Here is a 21017-nt window from a genome sequence, read left to right as displayed (position 1 = left end):
AATGGATATTGCAAATGTTTCTAAATTTTTGCTGTTATAAACACTGTAGCACTGACTGCCTGCATTACTGTATATCTCTGTACACTTCTGTAAGTATTCTGTAGAATAAGTTCACAGGAATGAGATTTCTGAGTCAGAGGGTATGCCATTAAAGTTGTTGATAGCTAAAGCCAGATTTCTCTGCAGAAAGTTAAAACCTGTTGCACTTATGTTATGGAAAGTGCTTTTAACCATCTCCTGCTGGTATCTTAAATTCTCTGTCCTCCTTCCCCTTCTGTCACATTGCCCTGAAAAGCCCCATCCATCTGTTTGCCCTGCCTTGTCCTGTGCCACCAGACATTTCAGGTTTCTCATTTGACCAGACCTATAGTCTCTTCCTGGTCATTGTTTTGTTCTGTGTCCCACACTTGCCATTCTAAACCTTTACCACTGCTGGCAAACCTGTCTCCAGCTCCGCTACTTTCAGCTGATGACTCCCCTCTCCAGAGAGCAAAGGGGTCACCACATTCTGTTATGTCATCTTCTTAACCTCTTTCCTGTCTGTTCCTTCTCTCTGGATCCCCCTGTCATTGCCTTAATTTAGACCCTCAGCAGGGCTCATCTGTGTGCCAATGAGAGACACATATCTCCTGAATGACTGTCCCTCCTCTAGTCTTAAATAGTCCAGTCCCCGTTATGTGGAGCCGGCACGATCTTTCCAAGATGTGTGAAGTATTTCAGTGGAAGGCCCATAGATGCATTCTACTTTCCCTAGTATGTGTTTCGGTACTTCACCCCATTGGCCTTTGCTTTTCATTCTAGTCTTCAGTCCTGCCACTGTGCTGGACTTGTCCTGCTAGGTCTGCCTGCTCATGTTTAGAACCTGCTTCTAGAACATTCTGTGCCCTATCCCTGGAATACATTCACTTCCATTTATCTCTGCTCAAATCTGCTTTCTGAAAGTTGTTCCTAAGCTATCTTTCTCTAGCTAAGTCCTTTCTCTGCTCTGCTTTTGTAGTGACTTGATTGTATCTCTAGGATAGCGCTCACCACCTGACTGCAAAAGTTTGCAGTGGTCCATCTTTCCTGTTAAACTGTGACCAAAAACTTATTCCTGGTACTTTTTATCATGTCCTGACATATAAGAAGTGCTTCATAATTGTTAAGGAGCATCAGCTTCCTCATGTGTAAAACAAGATTAAATGACTTGCCCCAAGGCTATCCAAACAGTAGGTTTGTTATGCCAAATTCTGCCATCCCCACCCCCAAAATATCTTCTGTTTGGAGATCCCTTGTGGGATCACATAGAGTGTGGGTGTTGGAAGTGGAAAAGTACCTGATTTGTTTAGGTGAACGGCATTTTTATATATTCCCTCTTACAGTTTTAAAAGCCTGTTCTCTCCCTTTCTTTCTCTAAGGTATATGGCTGGGGTTACAATGGCAATGGTCAGCTAGGCTTGGGAAACAATGGCAATCAGCTGACCCCTGTGCGAGTGGCGGCTTTGCACAGCGTGTGTGTGAACCAGGTATGTGTGCTGGATTGCGCTGCTGCTCACCTCCAGCTCCCCTGCCCCGACTTGGAGAACAGTACTGTGTGCCTTCATCTTCCACATTTACAGTTTCATCTTCTCTAAATTCCCATATTGAGAAGGAACACCATGGTGGTGACACATCAGTCTTGACAAGTTAAAAAAAAAAAAAAAAAGGGCGATTGGAAAACTCTAGGAGTCTCAGTCTTGGGCTTTTCTAATGCTTTTTTAATGTTCCAGAGAATGTCAGTCCATAACTGATGATGAATTGGCATTCTGCAGAAGCTGGCTGTGGTCTTTAAGTAGATGTTTCTCCTGCCTTTCCCGTTTTCCTGTTGATGGTAACCATTTAAATTTACTTGCAGATTGTCTGCGGCTATGCACACACTCTAGCACTAACAGATGAGGGCTTGCTCTATGCCTGGGGAGCTAACACGTATGGGCAGCTGGGAACTGGCAATAAAAATAACCTGCTAAGCCCGGCCCACATCATGGTGGAGAAAGAAAGGTAACTGGGCTGTACCATGTCTCAGGGTTCTGTGTGTGGTTTTGGACTCGGGGCTCTGTGTGCTGAGCTATGGGGTTTAGCTTTTGTAACTCTTCTGTTTCTTTACGTTGTCATTTTTTTTTTTAAAGATTTTATTTATTCATTTGACAAAGAGAGAGAGGTCACAAGTAGGCAAAGAAGCAGGCAGAGAGAGAGGGGGGAAGCAGACTCCCCGCCGAGCAGAGAGCCCCATGCAGCTCTCCATCCCAGGACCCTGAGATTATGACCTGAGCTGAAGGCAGAGGCTTAACCCACTGAGCCATCCAGGTGCCCTCTTTACATTGTCATTTTGAACAAGAGTTTGAATAGCAGCCAGAGTGAACGTGCGGTTGATATGATTCTTACGTAGCTCTCTAAAATAACCTCTTGTGATTGATAGGCATTAACGCGTATTGGTGTAATTCTTACGGCCTTCCTGTGATCCATCTCGTAGGGGAGTGAAATAGGGTTTGTCACCATATAGAAACTCAGAGTGTAGTTCTAACTTTTCCTTTGAGCCAACTAAAACAACTTCTAAATAAATAAAATCTCTTAAAAGGACAATATCTTTAAATTTTTTTTTTTAACTTATTTGACAGACAGAGATCACAAGTAGGCAGAGAGGCAGGCAGAGAGAGAGGAGGGGAAGCAGGCGCCCCACTGAGCAGAGAGCCCAATGTGGGGCTCGATCCCAGGACCCTGGGATCATGATCTGAGCTGAAGGCAGACCCACTGAGCCACCCAGGCGCCCCAAGGACAGTATCTTTAAATATTGATTTGATTTAATGTATATCACTGGAATAATGCTTTGTTTATTCAGCCAAATTGTGAGTCCTTACCCACTAAGTTTTAGAGGGTTGTCTTCTGATTGTAGGACCTTGTCTAAGAAGGATACTGAGAAATCTAAGTCGGGCTTGATGTCCATTTGGATTAGGATGTTCAGAGTCCATTACCCTGAGGCCAGTGCTTATTTAGGGGTTGAGTGAATAAGTTGTATCAGGGAAATGGTATTTTGAAGACACCTTTTTTTTTTTTTTTTTTTTTTTGGCTATTGTCTAAGCCCCCCGGAAATGTCAGGACGTTTTGCCTCTGTCCCCTTTCCTCATCTACTTTAGTTTCTAGTCCCTTTGTCCAAGTTGTCCTCAACAGTGATTGTTATTTATCCTAATTCAGAATGAGGTTAGGATGAGAAGTGGGGCAACAAGCAAGGGAAAAGCACAGTACTCTTGTTGTGACCTTTCAGTTGTGTTCTTATGACCTGATAACTAATATCCCTCAATCCTGGGCTGTTTTTTGTGGTGCTGTCAGCATGACCCCTTTATTTACCTTGTGTGGCGTGCTCTCGGCTTCTGTGACAAAGAAATGACATATATTTTTCTTAAAACTTTCCAGGGTCGTAGAGATCGCGGCCTGCCACTCCGCACACACATCGGCGGCCAAGACCCAGGGCGGGCACGTGTACATGTGGGGCCAGTGCCGGGGCCAGTCGGTGATCCTGCCCCACCTCACCCACTTCTCCTGCACCGACGACGTGTTTGCCTGCTTTGCCACGCCTGCCGTCTCGTGGCGCCTCCTGTCCGTGGGTGAGAAAGCTCAGGGCTCCTTCCACCCGGGGAAGAGCCGTGCTCGCAGTTGACCGCTCTATTTCTGTTTCTGTAGTTGCTGTTTGTGGGCTCTTTCAGGTCCTAGAATGTTTTATTCTCCAATAGCTGTAATTCCTTTCCTCAAAATAGATTTGCATAATAAAATTTATTTGTATGTTATAAAATATTATAGAGACTTACTGTTTTCTCCCATTCAGTGCTTTCATTTTAATTGAGGTGAGATTTACGTCCATGAAGTTAACCATTTGAAAGTGTACAGTTCAGAGGCATTCAGTACAGCCACAGTGCTGTGCGACTGCCATTTATATCGAGTTCTGAAGTATTTTCATTTCCCTGAATGAAACGAAACCCCTGTGCCTGTTGTGCAGTCACTCCCCATTCTCTCTTCCCCCATCCCTGGCAGTCACATCTTTGCTTTTCCTTTCTAAGGATTTACCTATTCTGGGTATTTCCTATAAAGGGACTCATACATGTGTGACCTTTTGGGTCTAGCTTCTTTTACTTAATGTTTTTGAGGCTCCCCTGTGTTGTAGTACACATTAGTTCTTCATTTGTATGGCTGGATGAAATTTCATTGTATGTATAGACCAAACTTTGTTTTTCCGTGCATCTCTTGACGGATATTTGGATTGTTTCTACCTTTGGCTGTTGTGACTAGTGCTGTTAGAAGAATTTGTGTGCAGATCTTTGTTTGAGTAACCTTGTGTCATCAGGTGTGTCAGACAGCTAGCGTGGCTGTCTCATCATTAGGTGACCCGTCTTTATGGGCATGGGAGCAAGAGTATGTTTGGAGAGAGTTAAGCTGCTACTCAATTTAAAGTGAAATAAGTTGAACATTTCCAGGTTCTTTAATTATAATACAATATAGACATTTTTTTTTTTTTTTTTTTTTTTAAAGAGAGAGAGTGTGTGGAGAGTGGGAAGGGCAGAGGGAGAGGGAGAGCGAAAATCTTAAGCAGACTCCATACCCAGCATGGAGCCAACATGGGTTCAATCTCGTGATCCTGAGATCATAACCAGAGCCAGCATCAAGAATCGGACACTTAACTGATCAAGCCACCCAGGTCCACCTGCCATATTTTTTCGCAGTGAATGTTGTGATTTGAAAAAATTAGTTTCCCTAATGGGACTGTTTGGCCATAATCACACATATGTGTAGCATGTACAGCCAAATACTGTGTCCGTCTTCAGAATCCCATGTGCTCCTTAACCTGGACCTGTTTATAAAGGGCTTCTCCAGCTACTTGCCTCTCAGAATCCTAATCCTGAATAGACATCCTTTTCAGAACAAAAGTTGTAACATTTTTTAATGTTAAGTTTGGAAAAGGTACTTCTTTCCCATCTACCAAAAGTCAGAAAGGTTTTTTCCTCTCAGTTTACTGCCTCAGCTGAGTGTTAGAAAGAGAGCAGCGGGTTAAGAAACACTTCTGAAGAATATTTTTTTCTGAAAGGCAGTATTGTCCTTGTGGCTGGAAGCCAAGACGGGGAAAAGTGTTAGTCAGGCCTTAGGACTGATGCAGAAGTGGAGGCACCGATATGAAGCTACTTCGTGAGTGGGTGGGGTAGCACTGTTGATGCTGGATTCCGTGCCCATCTTAGTCATTTCCTCTCTTTTATTTCCCAGGGATCCAGATTATAGGGCAGGGAAAGCCTGATTTTTGAGAGAGTGTCCACTTTCCTCCACAGCCAAGAGAGCTCTACATTGTGGGAGCCCAGGGTAGGGCTTAGACAAATGCCATTTCCTTGGGAGGTTCTGATAGTAAAGCTCATGGGTAAGCTTCTTTGTTAAGTTTCAGCCTCGGTTTTAGCAGATGTCCCTCCTCCAAGAGCAGCAGGCTGCCGCGAGAGCCCCGTTCTCATCCTAAGGGCAGGTGAAACCTGTCGCTTAAGTTCACAGCACCTGCATTCATTGCCAGTGATCTCTGGAGCTCTTTTTGTTTTCCTATTAGCCTTCTACTTGTTTTCCTTTGTCCGTGCATAGACTGCACAGGAAAGTGTTACCTAATTTGTACAAGTGTCTTTACTTTTTCTTGGTGAGGTCACAATTAGACTTACAAATAATCATTCCAGCAGTTCTTATCAGGCAGTGTGATCAGCTTTTTGTGAAACTGTTCCCTTTGAGTATCCATGGTTACTAAGTCAGTTTACTCTGTTTTTAGATAGTAGGTAAGGATTATTGTTTGTACATTAATCTTTAGGATTAAGAGGGGATGTTGAGATTCCACAAACCTAGGAAGCAGGGTTTCTTTGTATAAGAACATGACTGCATGGCGTTACCACTTTACTGCTGAAGTTCTTTCTTGGCACAACTTCAGTTGAATTTACTAGCTCCTTGAAACTACCCCAAAGCAGAGCAAAGATGTTCTTGGTGTTTCAGTCAGGGAAAATTGATAAATTCTTAGTCTGTGAAGAGAGCAACCAAAGTTTTAAGTATTTATATAATCGTAGACTGCCTTTAACTTTTTATTCTTTTAAAAAATACACATTTCAAAGATTTATTTAAGAGAAAGCAAGAGTGAGCAAAGCAGAGGAAGTGGGAGAGGCAGTCTGTTGTGGGACTCAATCCCAGGACCCTGAGATCATGAGCTGAGCCGAAAGCAGATGCTTAACTGACTGAGCCACCCAGGCAGCCCCAAAATATACGTTTTAAAATGTGGCTCAGTGGGTTAAAGCCTTTGCCTTCGACCTGGGTCATGATCCCTGAGTCCTGGAATCGAGCCCCGCGTCAGGCTCTCTGCTCTGTGGGGAGCCTGCTTCATCCTCTCTCTCTCTGCCTGCCTCTCTGCTGATTTGTGATCTCTGTCTGTCAAATAAATAAAATCTTTAAATAAATAAATAAATAAATAAATACGATGTCTGACCTGGTATGTAAGACTGGTAATTGGCTTTTCCAACTACTATTTTTGGTAGTTTAAAGACCCAAAGTACTTACTTTGATACAGTGAAATTGATTTGTCAAATAAGGCATGAACTCTTGAAAAAAATCTGATGGAATTATTTATCATGCTAATGGTTATTTTTTTGAAGTCTTGCATATCTTTAGCACATTTCCTGAGCCTGTTGTATTAATAATGTGTTTGTTGCTTTCAGAACATGAAGACTTTTTAACAGTTGCCGAATCACTGAAGAAAGAATTTGATAGTCCAGAAACTGCTGATCTGAAGTTTCGAATTGATGGGAAATATATCCATGTCCATAAGGCTGTTTTGAAAATCAGGTATTTTTGTGTTAACTTAGAGACATTAATAACGTTTTGTTGTTGCAATCTCCATTTTTCTGTTAGCCCACAAAATGGGGACTGATTAGGAATAGCCTTGGCAGTAGAGAGAAATGGTACAACGTAGTATTTTTGTGAATGGGATCCATGCATTACTGAAGAGTTTTGCATGTGATGTGAGTATGCACTCCTGCCTTTTGAAAAGGCATGATGTGGGGCGCCTGGGTGGCTCAGTGGGTTAAAGCCTCTGCCTTTGGCTCAGGTCATGATTCCAGGGTCCTGGGATCGAGCCTCGCATCGAGCCTCCCATCAAGCCTCGCATCAGGCTCTCTGCTCGGCAGGGAGCCTGCTTCCTCCTCTCTCTCTGCCCGCTTCTCTGTCCTCTTGTGGTCTCTGTCTGTCAAATAAATTAATTAATTAAAAAGAAAAGAAAGTGCATGATGTGGTAATGTGAATATTTGTATTGTGTTGGCGTTTCCCCCCACTTTTTTTTGAAAGAGAGAGAGAGAGAGAGAGAGCATGCTCTGAGCCAGGGTGGGAAGAGGGGCGCAGGGAGAGGAAGAGAGAATCCCAAACTGGCTCCACCCTGGTTGATATGGGGCTTGATCCCACGACCCTAAGCCAAAATCCAGAGTCTGACTGAGCCTTTCAGGCTCACTGTCTGTATTGTGTTTTAAATGAAGATCTGGTGAATATTTATTTCCATTGACAAATTTACATGCTTAAAAAAATACAGAAGATTTTTAGTGAAAAGTGTGTTTATCTTCTTTTACACTTAAAGATTTCTTTGTCCTCAAGCAGAAAACTCACGGTCAGGAGTGGTGGTTCACTCTGACCTTGAGGGACATCTAATTCCCAATTACAGGAATGTCCTTTAGAGAGAGTGGATGATGACAGGATTGTATTTATTAATAACGGTTTGGGCCCTGACTCTTGGGCCCTGAGGCTGCCATTACTGAAAAAGAGGCACATGAAGTGAGACTGTTGGGAGTTATAGTGGCCATTTAGAAGTCCCTTTTGAAATTTAGTTGAAAACCTTTTTACAAAATAACACATTTTAAGGGAACCCAAAAGCCATATGTCAGTTATTTTTTTTTTAATTTTTTAAAATTTTATTTATTTGACAGAGATAGAGAGGGAACATAGGCAGCGGGAGTGGGAGAGGGAGAAGCAGGCTTCCCGCTAAGCAGGGAGCCCGATGCGGGGCTCCATCCCAGGACCCCGGGATCATGACCTGAGCAGAAGGCAGACGCTTAATGACTGAGCCACTCAGGTGCCCCAGTTATTATTGAGAGTAAATATCTGAACCACAGTATTAACAGGTGAACCAGAAATGTTCCTTTCCATGAACCTGTGGTCAACCATCTGTTCCTTTCATTTAATTGTCACATTTAATTTGTCATTCCTTGCCTAGACGACTGTTCTCTTTACTTCTCAGATGAAGTAATGTCTTATGTATGTGGAACCATTTTTAGTTGAGAATGGATTTTGAAAATATCTATGTTTATTTACACCATATCTCATTTTAAAAGGATTTGAAAAGGTGACTTTTTAAAACTGAAGTAAATGACATACTTAAGAAAACCCAGTATTTAGAAATCAGTTCCTCATACAGGTGGCTTTTTCCATGCAAATACAACATAAAAAGCCCCACTGACATTTTTTTGAAATCTGTGACTCTCCCAGTGAATGTATTTTGTGAGTAACAGGCTTGGGAAGATTGAAAGGGAGCAGGTCAAAGCAGAAGAACAAAATAGGACTAATGGCTATTTTGAAGATGTGTCAGAAAAGAAGAAAAATTATCATGTAAGGTAATGGGATAATAATCAGCCTAAATGTAATCCAGTTAGCATTTAAAACCATTTTAAGGATATTCTGATTACATGAAAATTAAAAACCAAATAAATTACTTGAATGATACTGATACATAGTCAAAGATTTGAACTATCATTTCTGAATTCTTTTAATTTCATTGTTTAAAAATGCATTTCTCTATAATACTTTTAAGAAAAACACGTGAGCAGAATGCTTGATCTGAATGAGGTCTGCCACATGGAGACAGTGGAACACTGGAAGTGCTAGGTCCTTACTTCTAGGCTCCATTTATAATTCATAGTATTTGATAATTCTCTTCGAAAAATGAAAGAGGAAATATGCAGATGGTGAATGTGAAAGCCTTTGCTAGCTGCAAATCCGTGATCCTGGGGTGTGTGGGTCCAAGGATAGGAATAGTTCAGGAGACCTGTAATACTTACCTGACCGCAGCAACTTCATAGGTAATTTTCTGTGTTCTCTTTAGGTGTGAGCACTTTCGGTCCATGTTCCAGTCTTACTGGAATGAGGATATGAAGGAGGTGATAGAAATAGACCAGTTTTCCTACCCAGTGTACCGTGCCTTTCTCCAGTACCTCTACACAGACACAGTGGACCTGCCGCCGGAAGATGCTATAGGTACCTCAGCCCGCGGGACAGGCCAAGCCACGTGGTCACACAACTCTCTTGTGGTCTTACAGTGCAGAAGTTTAAAAAGTGTCAGGTTGACTGGTTTTTAGACAATATTTGAAGATAAATGTCTTTAAAAACAGTGTTGTATAGTAATGATGGTTAATAATTATGGATACATTTATTTATGACTGTGGACTTATTTTCATCTATTAATACTGAAGTATACATTGCTAATGCAAATAACATCTCATCTCAGAAGTAAAATGAGGGGGTAATTCTATTTATTCCCCTTCCTTTGTACTATAGAAGAAGATGCATAAAGTGAGTGGAGGAGAGGTCTGTTTGGGGGTGGGGGAGGTAGGGAGTGAAAAAGAGATTTATTTAATAAAATTTAGAGTGTTATTCACTAAGAAACTTCTGTTGATTTATCCACATAACTCTTTTCACTGAAATAAATTATGTATGTTTATAAATTATGGGAAATTATCGTAAACTTAATTAAACCTTCCATACTTCTTGCTTCTAGGTCTTTTGGACTTGGCCACATCTTATTGTGAAAACCGACTGAGAAAGCTTTGTCAGCACATTATCAAACGTGGAATTACAGTGGAGAATGCCTTTTCACTGTTCTCTGCTGCAGTCAGATATGATGCAGAGGTAACAAAATAAAAAACAGAAACCACCTCCTCCGGCTCCCCATGGCCTGCCCCCTGCTTTTCTTGCCTGAGACAAGAAAAAGGAGTAATTTCACTTCTATTTAGGGAATCCATGAACTGACCGATCCCCAAAAAATGAAAGCTGGCCTGCCTTGTTTATTCTGTGTTCATAGTTTCAAAAATGGCTGTTCTTCTTTCATTTTTAACTAAGAAAAGAAACTAACTGAAGTCCAAGCAGCTCTACTGTGGGTCGAAATAGAAAGTGTCCTACCCAGTTGGACTGATGCCATATTGTAGTTTCGGGGGTTTCTCAAGGTCAGCATATATATATATTTTTCAAAACCCACTTTGCTATCTCTCTAACTGTACCCTGTTTTCAGCCAAGGATGCTGTATGATTCCTATCTGTGTATGCTCTGAAATTCTATCTTTGTCTAATTATAACTCATTCATGTGTGAAGAACTCAGTCTGGGCTCTTTTTGTTTGTGTGTTTGGTTATGAATGGTTGATTTTGCACTGGATTGAATTCTTAATCTAGGATTCATGGATCTCTAGAGAATCTATGAATGAACGGGGTTTGGGGAGTCTGAAGTTTGCGTTTAGTGTGTTTTCTTGAAGTTAAGAACCAAAGTGTCATCAGATTGTAAGCTGCTCATAGGCAGAAACTGGTTCTTATTCACCTCTGTACCCTGTAGTGCCTGGCACATAGTAGGTACTGGGTAATAAATGTTTGTGGAACTGAATGAATATGGTACTACCTGAAGGGTGCTTTAAGGATAATTAGTGAACTTAAGGCTGGTCTGGTTGGTTTTATAAATTTATAGAGAATAAAGGTAGAGAGCAGTATGCTGAGAGTTTAAGATGTCCAGTTAAAGTATACACTTTAGGGCGCCTGGGTGGCTCAGTGGGTTAAGCCGCTACCTTCGGCTCAGGTCATGATCTCGGGGTCCTGGGATCGAGTCCCGCGTCGGGCTCTCTGCTCAGCAGGGAGTCTGCTTCTCTCTCTCTCTGCCTGCCTCTCTGTCTACTTGTGATCTCTCTGTCAAATAAATAAATAAATAAATAAATCTTTAAATAAAAAAATAAAGTATACACTTTAGTGACACAGTTAGCCCTTCTTAGAGGTATTTTGTCATCATTTGACAGGCAGAGAACCTGGTATCAGGATTTACCAAATACCCGCAGAGGTCTATAACCGTGGCCTTGGCAGTGTGGTGGAAGACAGATTTCATCTTTATCACACTTAGGGGTCAGAATGCACCATTACGTCTTGTATTTTCAAAATGTGTCCTATTTTTATTTGAGATTTTGATTATAAATATTTAATAAGTTCAAATAGCTTACTTAGGTCTGTGGTCTGGCAACAGATGGTATGATGATCAAAGTAAATTATATCTAATAGGAAATGGAAGTATAGATTTTTTTCTACCTTTTCTGTGACACCGTGAACTTCTTTATTGGAAGTGCTATTTCTTTGGGTTGCATTCTACCCAGTGATATAATTTTAAATTGGTTGATGCTTGTTCTGTCCACTTTTTAATTGACTTTAACATCTTCTCTGTGTCTCTCCCCTACTCCTTCACAGCTAATGAGTTCCCTATTCCTGGGATTAGGATAGTGCTAACTGAAGCCAGTTAGAACATCTGGGCAGAGGCAAACATCTCAGCTCTAGGTACTAGAAATTTCTTTCTCACTAAGCTAAAACCTACCCCCAAAAGTCACAGAAAAACACTTTGTGCTGCTTCTACCCATGCCAGCTGGAAATTTTTTTTTTTTAAGATTTTTATCTATTTATTTGACAGACAGAGATCACAAGTAGGCAGAGAAGCAGGGAGAGAGAGAGGAGGAAGCAGGCTCCCCACCGAGCAGAGAGCCCGATGTGGGACTCGATCCCAGGACCCTGGGATATTGACCCGAGCTGAAGGCAGAGGCTCCAACCCACTGAGCCACCCAGGTGCCCCTGGAAATTTTTTTTTATTACTAGTTTTTGTTTTTCTCATACTAAGTATAGACCCATGAAATACTGTCCCTTCCTTGAGACTGAAAATATATGTGATTCCCTAGAGTCTGTCACAGTATGGGCATATGATTTGGCACTCAAGAGTGTATGTTGATTGGGCACTTAGGTGGCTCAGTTGGTTAAGCTGCCTTCGGCTCAGGTCACGATTCCATTGTCCTGGGATTGAGTCCTGCATTGGGTTCTTTGCTCAGTGGGAAGCCTGTTTCTCTCTCTGCCTCTGCCTGCCAATCTGCCTGCTTGTGCTCTCTCTTTCTCTCTGATAAAAAAAAAAAAAAAAAAAAAAAAAATATGTTGAATTAAATGAATGAACAAATATATTTGAAATACTTCACCATGAAGGTGTACTTTTTAGAAAACGAAAAAAAAAAAAAACCCCAACCCCACAAATATTATATATTCAATGTAGAAAAATTAGAAAATAGAAGACAAAAATGAGAATCATCTCTTTCTTCCTAGGCTATTTTTTTTTGTTTAAAGATTCTTATAGGAGTTCTGTAATTGACTAATATACTTTTACATTATATTTCCTTAATGGTGTAGAATGTAGTAAGTAAATAAAATGTTTCTTTATCTTTATTTCTTTTTTTTTTTTTTTAAGACTGTATTTATTTATTTGACAGAGACACAGTGAGAGAGGGAACACAAGCAGGGGGAGTGGGAGAGGGAAAAACAGGCTCCCCGCTGAGCAGGGAGCCCGATGTAGGGCTGATCCCAGGATCTGGGATCATGACCTGAGCCAAAGGCAAACACTTAATGACTAAGCCACCCAGGAACCCCAAATGAAGTGTTTAGAATATAAAAATAAAACCCACCAATTTGTTTATTAGTTGATGGGAAGCTTCTATATTAAGTCAGATTGGAAATTAACTGCCAGAAAATTGACTGACTTTCAGAAGCTCCACTTGAGACCAGGTGACTTTTCCTTCATTCTATGGTTCAGATGCTAGGAAGATGGAATCTACGGGCTTCTTCTATTTTTTTCTCTTTTCTGTAAGTTCCTGCAGTTCCTCTGTACCCCATTTGACAAGATAATGTCCAAGCAAATATACACACATAAAAGCAACAAAAATATATTGACTCAGTAGTTAGGAAGTTTTTTTTTAAAGTAAGCTGCTTGTGGTGGAGCTGTCAAATTGTGAGTGCATTGTCAAACTTTCTCCAAGTTTTAGCTGAGGAACGACTTGGCACAGGAGCACTTTCATATTCCTTTAGTACAAACCCAAATGAACATTGCCATCAAGGGAGAAGATGTGAATGAAACACTGTATCGAGATAGTTCTATAGCTCATCACATGAATTTTGAAATGTTTCTATTTATACGGTCTTCAGGAGATTTTTGTTTTCTGTTTATATTTAAACATTAGGAGAAATAGTTAGGAACAAGAGTACAGCACTTTCCAGAAAATCCTACTTGGTGAGCAACTTCATCCTAAGATTTTGCTATTGTTGGGAAGTCATAAAAATAAGGCCAGGAATCTAATTCCAGAATTGGTTTGGGATATTGGTATTGAAAAGTTTTGTACTAAAGGCTGATGGTCAGCATTTTTTTCTTTCTGAAATTAAAAGTTTTCCATCATCAGTAGACTATAAAATATTTTTTGGTTAGTGAGACAAAGTACCTTTCTATATTTTGTCATATGTAGTAAGACATTTAAGTACATTCTAAAAAACCAAACCAAAGACCCCTTTAATCTGGAATATTTTGTACCTGATATATATTATAAAATACTGAACTTACAGTTTTAGAGTTTTGTTACTACTTTAACAACAAGTTTGGACAGAAGTAGGTGTGGTTCACAGTCTTGCCATCTGGAATGTGTCTCAAGGTTGGCTTGTGACCCATACACAACCTGTCTCACCCTGGCCAAGTGGCCTTCAATAAAATTCTTAGCATTCAGTTATTTTAGCTTTGGGGAATTTAAGACTGGTGAAATTCATTTAGGCTGCAGTAGCATTTTTAAAAATGGGGATATTAAGACCATCAACTGTCTGTGTTTTACTTTGTTACAAAGAAAATCTGTGGGAAGGAAAAACAAATTATTTTCAGAATATAAAAGTTATTGGAATAATTTTAAAAATTTGGAATGAATTTATAAACTATTTCAGAATAGCAGTATATTTTGAGCTTTCTTGCTGATTACAACAAATCTAGTATTTTATCTGATTTGCCTTAGAACCACTTTATAATAATTTCACCATAAAATGTCATAAGTAAGGGATTTAGTTTCTGCAATACCAAGAATATCGTTTTAGAGCCCCTGATTTTGCACCCTTTCCCACTTTTGTATTCCATGGGCCTTAAGAAGATGCTCCAATCTGTTATGAACTTTTTTTTTTTTAAGATTTTATTTATTTATTTGACAGACACAGCAAGAGGGAACACAACCAGGGGGAACGGGAGAGGAAGAAGCAGGCTTCCTGCTGCTGAGCAGGGAGCCTGATGTGGGGCTCTATCTCAGGACCCTGGAATCATGGCCTGAGCCACCCAGGTGCACCCCTGTTATGAACTTTTTTCATCTACTGGTCAGGTGATGCCTTCTTGTTCTTCTTGGAAATGTTTTATATAAAGCCCGGCACTCTTGTTATAGTTACCTTATTAGTTGGGTAGGAGTTGAATTTTCTTTTTTGGGTATTGAAAATGTGATCATTTGCAGAATGAGCAAACAGATTATGTAGGTTCTTCAAATATTTAAGAATTAACCAGGAAAATATCTCATTTACACCTCAAAGACAAGCTGACTCAGAGCATTGGCTGTTGAGTGAATTGCGTTGCTATGCCTCTCTGCTTCATGCAAATGAACTTGCAAACAGTTTCTCTTTCCAAGTGCATTCAGTGCTTCCTTTTCCATAGAACTGCCTTAAGCAGGATTCAGCAGTTAAATGGCAATTACTTACTTCAATAACCCAGATTTAGATAATTTTCAGGGTTCTCTAGTTCAACTTTCAGTGTTTGAAACTGCAGAACATTTTTTGAATACTAAGTTACTGAACCAATTCAAACTGGTTGGAGGGGAAGGGAAGGCAGTTTGATAGAGCTAGTTTCACAAATGTATGCAGTGATTTGAAATTAGAGGCACCCTTTGTATACTGTACTACATAAAAGTTCTTAAAGTTTATACCCAAGATCATCTCTGTATAATTAGTAAACTGGGTAAACTCATTTTTTCACGTGTACTCAAAAGAGCTTGAATTCCAGATTTGTAGGCACAGAACTGATAAGGTTTTACAATGCCAGAATTTAGTGCAGTCTTCTTTGAATTCTTCAAATTCTTCTTTGAATTTGAAATTATGTGATTAAAAGTTAGTATTTAAAGATCCTCATCTGATACATTGCATGGTTTGAAGAACTTTCTGAGCTTATGACTTGTTATTTCTTCCTAAATTATATGTAGAAACACTAGTGTTCTATTTTTTTTTTTTTTTTTCCCCGTCATAGTGAGCACAGGCAGACAGAGTGGCAGGCAGAGACAGAGGGAGAAGCAGGCTTCCTGCTGAGCAAGGAGCCTGATGTGGGCCTCCATCCCAGGACGCTGGGATCATGACCTGAGCAGAAGGCAGCTGCTTAACCAACTGGGCCACTCAGGCATCCCGACTAGTGTTCTATTTTTGATAAATAAGATTAAAATGACTTTTATCTCCTTGTGGAATATAATTTAGTCCCTAAAGCTGTTTCTTAATCATTGGGTTGTAATACCAGGAGTAGGGCTTTCTCTTTAATAGTAATGTGAGAGGGAATGTTTTATATAGTTTAACATTTTATTTTATTTTAAAGATTTTATTTATTTATTTGACAGACAGAGATCACACGTAGGCAGAGAGGCAGGCAGAGAGAGGGGAAAGCAGGCTCCCTGCGGAGCAGAGAGCCCGATGCGGGGCTCGATCCCAGGACTCTGGGATCATGACCTGAGCCGAAGGCAGAGGCTTTAACCCACTGAGCCACCCAGGCGCCCCATATAGTTTAACATTTTAGTTTATTATAATACACAGAACATTTACCTGTACTTCAGCCCACGGGGACTCTCATAAAAAAGCGCTGATGAAAAGATTGTGCTGATATTTTAAATGCATTGTGAATTATCTAGAAAACAAAACTCTGGCAGCAACTGACTAACACACATAGAGATGGTTTATCTCTTACTGGTGATATGACTGACGGGAACCTCATTCAGGGACCCTTAAAAGAAGGAAGCATTTGTTTGTAGGGCGCTGCACTGAGCCAGTAGAAAGGGATGTGACTCTGTGTTTGTGTGTGCCCTTCCCCACCCTGCCTGAAATTCTCATTTGACAGTATCTGGAAACTTGAAACCAAGACACTGCAGTTTAAATGTTGAGTTCCTGGTTTGATAGAACCCTGAGTATTGACCTTCAGTGTAGCTTGCAAAGTTAAAAAAAATCAAGGTATTTGTGATAAGTGCTTTCGGTGTGATTTGCTGTTATATATTTAGACTTTGTATACATTCCAGTGCCTAACTGATTTAGTAAATATATGTTCTAGTGTTTAAAGGAACAAACATAGTAGCCATTTTGCTGCGGATGAAAGACTGTATTATCATTGGCGCAAATAGGTTTTTAAGTTGCTCCGGTTTGCCACTTGTGTGTATTACTTTCCTTCTGAGTGTCGGTAGCTGGTTACTTCATTCCTCTGACTGAAAACTCCAGTCTGTGAATATTCTTCTCTGGATTGACCATCTGAGAAACTAGTTTTCCAGAAACTGTAGTGTATTATTCCTTATGGCTTTAAGAATGACGACATTTTATCTAGGAGAGCATAAAAGTGGACTTAAGGTCTTTGGAATTTTTTTCTTTTTTAATGTGTCTCTTGAAGTCATCTCTTTATCACTTTTTTGTTTCTTAAAACCTTCTTTAAGCTAAGTCTTAATTCTTTTTTTCAGACTTCTTGACTGTGGTAAAACATATGATGGACTGAAGTTGCTTTCAGCTTTGTTTTTAATTATTATTGAAGAATAATAGGCCAGCATTATTGTACTAGTTTTAGGTGTATGCTTTCAACTGCTCAGGATGAAGTCTGCGTGGGACGAGACTGTGTGGTAGCCTTGCAGAAGCTGTTGCCCATAGGCTGAGTGAATGGTGTGTGTTTTGAAGAGTCAGACTTGAGGTAGTGGAATTACTGCTTTCACTATGTTTTGGCTAAATAGTGTTTGCTTTTCTGAGACCTACCTATGGTCACTTGTTTGCGTAGTTTGAGGTTTCTGGCCTCAAATATCTTTTCTAGGGGAGGGTGAAAGATTTGGGATGAGGGTTTGGATAGAAGTAATTCGATCAAAGTTAATAAAAAAAGGCCTCTTCTTGTTTTTATTTTTGTTGTGTGTGTCCAGGATTTAGAAGAATTCTGCTTTAAGTTTTGCATCAATCATTTGACAGAAGTTACACAGACTGCAGCATTTTGGCAAATGGATGGCCCTCTGCTAAAGGAATTCATTGCTAAAGCCAGTAAATGTGGAGCATTTAAGAACTGAAGCCCAAGGCTGCTGGGTTTTGTGAGTGCCCGGGGGTATGGGCGATGGTGCATCCTTTGTGCTCTGCAGGTGATGTAATTTTGCAGGTAAAAAACCCCATCAGGTGTTTTTTTTTTTTTTCCCCCCCATTTCTGAGACATAGTTCTCTGTGTAGGAATATATGAAGGATGTACAGCTTTCCTGAACCCGTTTTAAACAACTCTTGTTTCCAGATATGTAGATTTTAAATGTGACCTTAATTTGGCTGGAATTATTTTGAAAGGGGTGAAAGTTCAGCTGGTTTGTTTTTTTGTTTTGTTTCTGATTAGAGGAACTTATGAACTTGGAAAGGGAAAATCTGTGGTAATTCTTCTGTTTCACATATTGACAACCCTTTGACACCAGGAATTGGGACAGTCTGTGAATTGTGGGATAGTCATAGAGGCCCCACCGTGAATTAAAGATGCTGACTTTGGGGCTCGTTGAAATGCTGCATTAGTTGCTATTTCAGTAGCCATACTGTGAAGGCATAGTTAAGATAGTTTGAGGCTTTTGTATTTGCACTACTGAGGACCTTTTTAAATTTCATGGTGTTTCAAAATAGTAATCTGTTTAATATAAGTTATCCCTATTGAGATGCTGATCATGTAAAGATAAACTTCTAGGCCAAGACTTCTCTAAAGACTTAAGCACAGAAAGAGTAGTAATTTAGGACTACCTGTGAAAACTTGATAATGAAAGAAATTTTGTTTGGACAAAGGTCAATATTTTATAAATTAGAATCTCCACTACTATCCAACAGTGTTTTGTTTTATTAAGACAAAGTCTGAGAACTGAAGTTAAAATTGCTCCCCCCATCATTTCCCCCTGTAAATGCTCATCATAAGAGGAAAGTAATGGCATGCTCGTATACTCTGGCCTTCCTAAATCATGGCAGCTAGATCATCAGATCTGCTACATCAGACTCAGAAGTGGTTCTTAAAACCACCTTTCTGGCAGGACTTCTTGGAATTTGTTTTAGCTCTTTTTTCCAGGCCGAGTATCACAAAATTCGCTTATTTGTAATCAGTGGCTTTCATTTTAGACTTCTTCAGCTTTTAATTGTGTTAGGTATAATATTTAGCACAATTTAACTTCAAAAAAGGATCAAAATTATGGTTTTCCTGAAAAGATCCTACTTAAAAGGGTCTTTCAGTTTGGTTTTGTGTTTGGTTTTGTTTTGGTCAGCTTATGAAACGTGATTTTGGGAGGAAGAGTGTTCATCTCTGGGTTTTATCATGTATGTCCGCTGAGCTTGCTGTGAGAACAAAGCTTCGTTCTGCTCTCTGGCCCATGGACTCATTTCCATTTGCGGGCGCGCCCTAGTGAATTCTTTCCTGCTTGGAGGTTCCCTCATCTGAACTTGGAGCCTAAATACATTTTCAGAGCCGAATTAACAGGAGGGGGAAGATATGCTGCAGCTGCTATTTTTAGCAATGTTTGGATGTGGGGGTTGGGGTTGGGTGGGAGTGAGGGCTCAAAGATAGTTCACTGATAAGTGAGATAATGACAAGCCTTTTCTTGACCATGTCGCAGGTGATTGAAGTCCAATCAATTATTAGATTAGAATTAGTTCTGCAACGTGATAGAATTTTTCTTACTAGGTTGATAAATGCACATTAATTTGATTATTAGCTATGATGGGTAGTGTTTGTAACAATCACTGTTCTGTAGGCTTATGATCTGGACAAACAAGAACTTCAGTATGTTTACGCTCTTACTTGAAAAAAAATTTTTAAAAAAAGCACAAATTAAAGTAGTAGATAAATTTCCGTAGAGTGATCACTCGTTCAACAAGTATTTACTGAAGTTCCTTATATAGGTGAAGAACCACTCCTCATAGTAGATTACTGAGTAATTTGTATGAGTATGTGTGTAGTGAAGAAAATGGGAATAAGTCCTTTGAAAAGTACTTGAGTATCTTTTTTTTTTTTTTAATACACTCTTATTTTTCTACTTGGTTTTATTGTTAATTGTAGCAGGAAATGAAAACTGTTCTTTGAATTGTTTTTTTCATCTGATGTAATAATAAAAGCCAAAGTATTCATATTTCTTAAGATAGCCCTAAATGTAATCTTGAAATTCTTACTGGAACAATGTTTGATACTCTAGTATATAGGCTGTATTTATGTAATGTTTAGAATGACATGTTAATAAATAATCTGTTAAGACATATGTGTAGGGTTGTTTTTCCCCCTCAAAAATCAGTAACGTGCAGCCTTAAAAAGGAAGGAAGTTCTCCCGTGGTGCAGCCCGGACCAACCTTGAGGACATTATGCTGAGTGAAGTATGCCGGTCACAGAAGGACAGATGCTGAATGGCCCAGCTATGGGAGGTAATGAAAACAGTGGCCAGATTCTCTGAGACAGAAAGCAGAGCACTAGTTGTCAGTTTGGAGGTAGGAGAGAGGACTTGAAGAGTCAATGTTTAATTTATACAGAGTTTCAGTTTTGCAAGATGTAAAGAGTTCTGGAGGTAGATGTGGTGATGACCACCCAGCAGGGTGAATGTGCTCATGCTGCTGAGCTGTGCACTTGAACTTGGTTAGCATGGTCAATTTCATGTTACCTTTTTTTTTTGCCACTAATCAGTACAGTGATTCTTAGGGGTGTTAAGCTAAAAATAGGTACCACAATGAATATGTCACCTGTTTCTCAATTGTGTCCCCTCCCCCAGAGAAATCCTCTAGTTTTATTCCCACTGAAAGATAATACAATTGAACTGTCATAGCAGAAAAATATATCTGTATCTTGTACTTATAAACGAAGGGAAGGACATACATAGTCCCTGTTCTCAAGGAACATATACGTTATTAGAGAGGAGAGAGAAGTTTAGGAATTAACACAAAAACATATCTATAAGCAACTTTTCATAATAGGTAGTGAGAGAAAATGGGTTATTATGAAAAGTAGATGCTCCAAAGGTCATGTTTGTGCAGGGTGGGGAAAGATGAAATGTCCTTCTTGCTCATTCCAAAATAGCAGGCAAGTGGCACAAGCAAAAGCTTGGAGGTGGGAGCTGATGAGCCTTCCAGAATTTATCCTAGGCTAGTTGTTTAAAATGGAGAACATAATCCAGGGCCCATTAGAAGGAAATGTGGGCGAGGAGTGTGTGTGTGTGTCTCTCTACATTTATTTCCTATGGTGCCAGAAACTGTGTCCTGTTTTTCACTTATTTTCTTTTTCAGTGCCCACAAGGCAGGCAGGTAGATTGATTAATGTGATGGAAGTTTCTCAGTAGGAAGTGCCATAGCAAGTACAAACCTGGGTCTGTTTCGATAGTTTGCCAAATATTTGCCTACTTGATGACCGTCAAACACAAATTGCTCCATTGTGCCAGGTTACCTACCATGGTAGAAAGACAGATTAAAGTTGAAGGTAAAGTGAGGTACAGAGGTTTTCTTTTAAGTGACGTTAAAACTCAGGTAAGTTTTGCTCTAAGATGTACCATCAGGGGAGGAAGTCCAAGTTACAATAATCAGTTAGACCAGGAGAATATTCAGTGCATCTGGAATGGATTCTTGGTGTCTGGTTTTACTTCTAGAAT

General features: G+C 39.9%; 1 protein-coding gene across 9 annotated transcripts in view; it reads left to right on the top strand.

Moving 5' to 3' along the window:
* RCBTB1 (RCC1 and BTB domain containing protein 1) overlaps positions 1-19643 on the top strand; it is a 52539-nt gene extending 32896 nt beyond the window's left edge. For 7 of the 9 annotated variants that reach the window (XM_032314859.1, XM_032314862.1, XM_032314857.1 and 4 more), the window contains 7 exons: positions 1398-1505; positions 1874-2016; positions 3427-3617; positions 6729-6855; positions 9155-9306; positions 9827-9957; positions 17313-19643. In XM_032314859.1, coding sequence (XP_032170750.1) covers positions 1398-1505; positions 1874-2016; positions 3427-3617; positions 6729-6855; positions 9155-9306; positions 9827-9957; positions 17313-17453 — 993 coding nt within the window. In that variant the 3' untranslated portion in view covers positions 17454-19643. Of the gene's footprint in view, positions 1-1397; positions 1506-1873; positions 2017-3426; positions 3618-6728; positions 6856-9154; positions 9307-9826; positions 9958-10167; positions 10272-13340; positions 13365-17312 lie in introns of those variants that run through there. The other 2 variants (XR_004279149.1, XM_032314861.1) reach the window with 2 other exon arrangements.
* The last annotated feature ends 1374 nt before the right edge of the window (positions 19644-21017 follow it).

This window comes from Mustela erminea, chromosome 15 (assembly GCF_009829155.1).
Source record: "Mustela erminea isolate mMusErm1 chromosome 15, mMusErm1.Pri, whole genome shotgun sequence".
Classification (NCBI taxonomy): Eukaryota; Metazoa; Chordata; class Mammalia; order Carnivora; family Mustelidae; genus Mustela; species Mustela erminea.
The sequence above is the reverse complement of the archived record's forward strand: the minus strand, read 5'-3'. Positions and strand labels throughout refer to the sequence as shown.